We start from the raw sequence: 5,281 nt of genomic DNA on the forward strand, positions 1-5,281 counted from the left end.
TGCTGAACCATTTAGGCATTTAGCAAATAATTTGGTTTTGGTTTCAAAATGGAGACCATCTAGTTTAACGGTTTAAATCAAACTGAACCGTTAAGAAACCAAATTATTATTATTATTATTTTTTGGTAAATTTTAAGAAACCAATTGATATATGCATGGTTAAGTTTACATTCATCAAATAAAAAAGTAAAATGAAAAGAATCTGTTTGAATAAAAAAAAAAATTGTAATTTCACTATTTGAAACTGTTTATTAAATGGTTCGGTTCTACCTGAAAAATCTTGCACCGAACCATTTAACACCCTTACTGACAAGAACATTGCATATCCATGCCAACTATTCATATGACGAATTAAGCTTTTGTTGATTAGAAAGCAAGCTTTCTAAATACCTCTCAACATTGTCAAGGCCGCAGAGCTCCTTGACAACAGGCATAGTTGCAGGGACCTCCAGTTGGAATGTTGAATGAGATGCATCAGACCCATTCCAGGAAAGAAGCTCTTTTCTGGCTTCTTTGATAGCTGCTCTGGTTGCACAGTGAACTGAGACTGCCAAAAGCAATGGTGGTTCCCCAGAAGCTGCATAACAAAGTAATTTTACCAAACCAAGCACAATTAAACACCTAATAATGATCTTTTTAAGTTTCATTGTTCAAAGCTAGAGATTTGAACAGATGTAGTGGGATCGATTTTGTAGAGGCTGGGAGGATGCCTCCTAATATAATTAGGTGGGTTGGGACCTGATTTGCAAACCTACAGTTTTGGAAGACCTTGGACACAGCCCTTCCAATCAATATGAATTAAGCACAGCAGGGTAAATGGCTGCATCACTACAGAAACAATGGGAAATCCTTGCAGAGTAAGGATATAGAAAACAAGAAGTTCCAATGGTTCCTACACCTCTCTAATCTTATGATATATCAAGAGGCTCACAGCCTTTGAAAAATAAAATAATAAATAAGCCATATAGCTGCCCTTGGTCATTCATCTATCCTCAACCTATTGTAATCTCATCTAATCTCTAAACTGAGGATCCTTATCTGGTCAGTTAAACCTTCATTCACACCTTACATAAAGTTTTGTTATCAGAACTGCAATATGATAACACTACTTGAATAGAACAATTTACTGCGGTTGGGGGCATCTATTGTTGTCTATCCTCAGCCACAACAACCAAGGTGGGCCCACTGGAGGGTGGGTCCGTGCAAAGGCACATGAAGAATATGTACCACCTCATATTTATTAGGCCATCTTTGGGGAGAAGTACCTGCAATTTCACATACAACTTAAAGAGGTGGCAACTAGAGACAGTACCTTTGGAGGAGAGAACACGTCTCTGGTGATGTCCACTGTTCCATATCTCAACATTGAACTGTTTGGGTATTGTGTCAATGGTTGGAATCTTATATGTCCAAGTACTGTCTGATACTACCAATCCATCGGAGTTTGTTAGGTACTCTTCTAGCATAAAAAAACCAATCCCTTGAACAAAAGCGCCTTCAATCTGCAGGAAGTAACTTGCAAATGTGAGGCAGCTAATCACACTTATTGTGGACTGGAATTAAGATAAACATCCAATGGATCTTCCTACAATGTCTATGGATTAATGGATCCAACTTGCATATACATCCAAAACCAAAATTAACCCGATAAGCACACCAATAGAAGATCATTTGGTTGATTAAAAATATTCATTCTTGTAGATTTACAGAGTAAAAGATTTCCCAGTGGTACCACAAAATGGCCAATCTCACATTTTACCCATCTACAATGATACGGGCTGTCAATAGTCGCTTCGTTTACCATTTCCCAAGGAAATTTCGTAGTAGATTTGTGTTAACTTGTTACCAAAAGAACTTAAAAGTGGGAGTACGATGCAAATAAGATTGTAGTTGAGCCAACCTGTCCCAAATCAACAGCAGGGTTCAGGCTCTGTCCACAGTCATAGATAATATCAGTTCGCAGAATCATGGTTGCTCCTGTAAGGAGGTCTATTTCCACCTGTCATTCTCATAACTATAACATTAGCATTCTAGCAACCTGACATAGTCACAGATTAGCTACAAGGTAACTGGCAGATCAAACATCTCATATGCAAGTTGAAATTGAATAACACAATAATTGAACATCAACCTCAATCATTAGGTGTGGAGTCCACTTCCAGATTATTACCAAAACACGGTCAGAAACTATTTTATACATTAATCAATGTTCCAACCATTGAATAAAACCCACACAGTGAATGTCATGAGGAAAAAAATTGGGGGGGTGGGGGGGGGTAAATATAGTATCTAATCACAGTCTAGAAGCTCAAAACTATTTTATACATCAACCAATGATCCAACCATTGAATAAAACCCACACAGTGAATGTCTTGAGGAAAAAAAGGGGGATATAAATATAGTTTCTACTCACAGTCTAGAAGCTCCTCACCACCTCACCCATCCTCTCAATGTTACGAGCACCATCCTATTCAATTTCCCCTCTCCTAATTTTACTTGTCACTATGGATGAACTGTCGGTCATCAATCTCAATTGTGACAATAACAGAGTATAGTGAACCAGCAAACTAGATAAAAGATGGAGTGAAGAGAGAAAGAGAGAAAGAGCAGTGTGCTACAGATTCATAGCAATTCTATCTCACAAGCCTACCTGTTTATATTAACATAATTATCTACTCTTAGTAGGAAACCTACTAAGGGTGGAAGAATAGAAACAAATCACTTATCTAGCCTAAAGCCTAATTACAAAAGGAAAGAAAAGACATAGTAAAGCTAATCTTACTAGACTATCCTATGGTACACTAGTCTATGGACCTGCAACCCACGATGCATACATTAACATTAACCATCCCATGTCTACTACTATTTTTTACCAAAACCAAATCACATACATTTCGTTTAATCTTTGCTTATTTAGAACTTTGTGGCTCTTAAGGAACTCTTCATAATTCTAATCATGCATGTAACATTCTCAACTCTCAACAGCCATAACTATTTCATTGGACAACTGCATACATTATGAGACTTCATCATTTATAAGCCTCATCTGTAACTGTGGAAAAAGGAATTGTCCCAATGCCAATCTCCAATGTACACCCACTGCATTTGCAACTTTCCCCAAAAAATACTAGTTACAGCTCCACCATACATATCTTTAACAATGTTCACCAATATACTAAGATTGAAATCTATGTAATTGCGTAACAATCTCTTACTAAATGTAGATTTAATTTAAAATTTTCAAAACTGATTACAAAATGATGACCCGCTTAATGACCATCTTTCAAAATCTTGAGAATGTGGCTCTATTAAAAAGAGGGTAACCAATTAATCAAGAGGCAATACAATACTTGCACTAACGAGGGAGTAACTAACAATATCTTTCTCTTTTTTGTAAAAAAATTCCAAATTAGCCAAAATGTCACGACACAGTTCCCTAGGGAGAGTAGTTGAACCACCCAGGAAGTCTAATATTGTTTTCACTGGATTGTAAAAAACTTAGGGTAAATAATAAAACCAAGCGAAATAACATGCCAGTGAGCCATTCAACCATTCCTGACAGTCCAGTAGTTTCATATGACAAGTAGCATCCAGAATCTTCTTATTGTCGATCATTTTGTTCAACAAGTTGGCCAAGAAAATCCATCAGCTCCCACGGATTTCTACACCTCAATTGCAATACCATCAGATCCTAACCGCATTTCATCCTTCTCAAGGCACCTTTGGCGGAATTTCTTCTGTGTCATAAGTTCCTCCTAAATCTTCATCCCTTATATGGTTTTCATGAAATAATTGATAAAAACGTTTCTTTACTCCTTAAGTCTTAAAACAAAACTCTTTAGTCAACCATCCTTCACTAATTAATTAAAATAATAAAAGAGGAGAGAGAAAACCACTTGTATTGGTCAAGGAGGAATTGTGGACTCAGTTCTGCAGAGTTCCAATGTTCCCGTTGATCCCGCGGCTGAGTTCTGGTCCTAGAGGTGATTTCTCTAAATTTGAGAAAATCGAAGTAATATTTTTTTTCAGTAATTTTCTTTTTTTAATTACTATTATAGTAATTATTTTTCTCCTCAATTTTTATTAAAGGTGGGAGGGGCCTATTTATATAATTCAAAAAACCCACACAAACTACATTGCCTCTCCATCTCACTGTATCGGGAGATTCCTTACTTAACTTTTGAGGTCCTTATACTCCAAGTCACCAGTGGACTAGTTTTCTCAGACTAGCCTCTTTGAATGCATTACCCATGTGTCGGAACACTTCCCTCTTCTCTCTGCCATTGGAGGTCAATGGAGCATGCCAGCATCTCATCTTCATAGATGCCCCTTAGCTCACCCTCGCTTCCTGTTAAAGTATATGAGAGCATGTGTCGGTTGGAGGGCTATGGGTGACCATAGACCTCCATACTGTGGGATTATATTTGATATATCTTTGTTAGTGTCCTATTGGATTTAGGATAATTGTTAGATAAGTTAAAAGAGTTATTTTCCTATTTTGATTATGCATTCTACTTTCCTATTTGGGTTATGACTATGTAATAGGTAATCTATATATTGAATGAATGGGGAAGTCCCAAACACGCGGTTGTGACTCCCAAGTTACACCAATCTCATTGTCTATCTCTTATTTCTTCTTCTTTGATTCTGGTTCTCAAATCTTTACACTTCCTTATCACTAAACCCAGGTTATAATGCAGAAAGCCGCTTCTAAAGAACACCCTAGCAATATTTTCAAGATCCAAGATAAAATGTTCATCCAAATGATAGAGCATTTTTTTCCCCTAATTCTATTCATTTCTTCTAATTTGAACCTTTCTAAATTGCTCTTGTCATAACTCCCTCCACCATCACCTTCTTCTATAAAACAAAGTTCAGCACAGAGTGACTTGCTTTAAAGCTTTGACAATGTCAGTGATCCTTGAGAACTCTGCACCTTTTGCTTTGCTGGCCTATCCAAAGCATCCCATTTCCTCTTATTGAAGTAAGCATTCTCCCGTTTATCAAGGATTATGCCATTTCTAATCAGCTAGTACTTTAGAAAAAGAATCATATTGTTCACCTCATACTTATTGGCTCTTGAGTTCTCTAAGAGTGTGAGTTTTGTCTAAGTAGTATATTGCAAGATGCACACTAGTTCAGGATTCAAGCATTGAGATAGTACTGATCCCAACTGACTTTCTGAAACAAACATCAACGCTACTTCAAGGTGCATTCAAGTTATTCAGGGGGGAGGGATATTTTTATTTATTTATTATTATTATTTTTTTTTTGGGGGGGG

General features: G+C 36.9%; 1 protein-coding gene across 1 annotated transcript in view; it reads right to left on the bottom strand.

Annotated features, from left to right (window-relative positions):
- Positions 1-152: 152 nt before the first annotated feature.
- The window catches only part of LOC122086580 (abscisic-aldehyde oxidase-like), a 12,766-nt gene continuing 7,637 nt past the window's right edge, over positions 153-5,281 (bottom strand). Inside the window, exons 8-10 of the mRNA XM_042655494.1 lie at positions 1,901-1,999; positions 1,313-1,502; positions 153-577 (exon numbers count right to left, since the gene is read on the bottom strand). Coding sequence (XP_042511428.1) covers positions 336-577; positions 1,313-1,502; positions 1,901-1,999 — 531 coding nt within the window. The 3' untranslated portion in view covers positions 153-335. The remainder of the gene's footprint in view (positions 578-1,312; positions 1,503-1,900; positions 2,000-5,281) is intronic.

Source organism: Macadamia integrifolia, chromosome 8, assembly GCF_013358625.1.
Source record: "Macadamia integrifolia cultivar HAES 741 chromosome 8, SCU_Mint_v3, whole genome shotgun sequence".
Taxonomy (NCBI): Eukaryota; Viridiplantae; Streptophyta; class Magnoliopsida; order Proteales; family Proteaceae; genus Macadamia; species Macadamia integrifolia.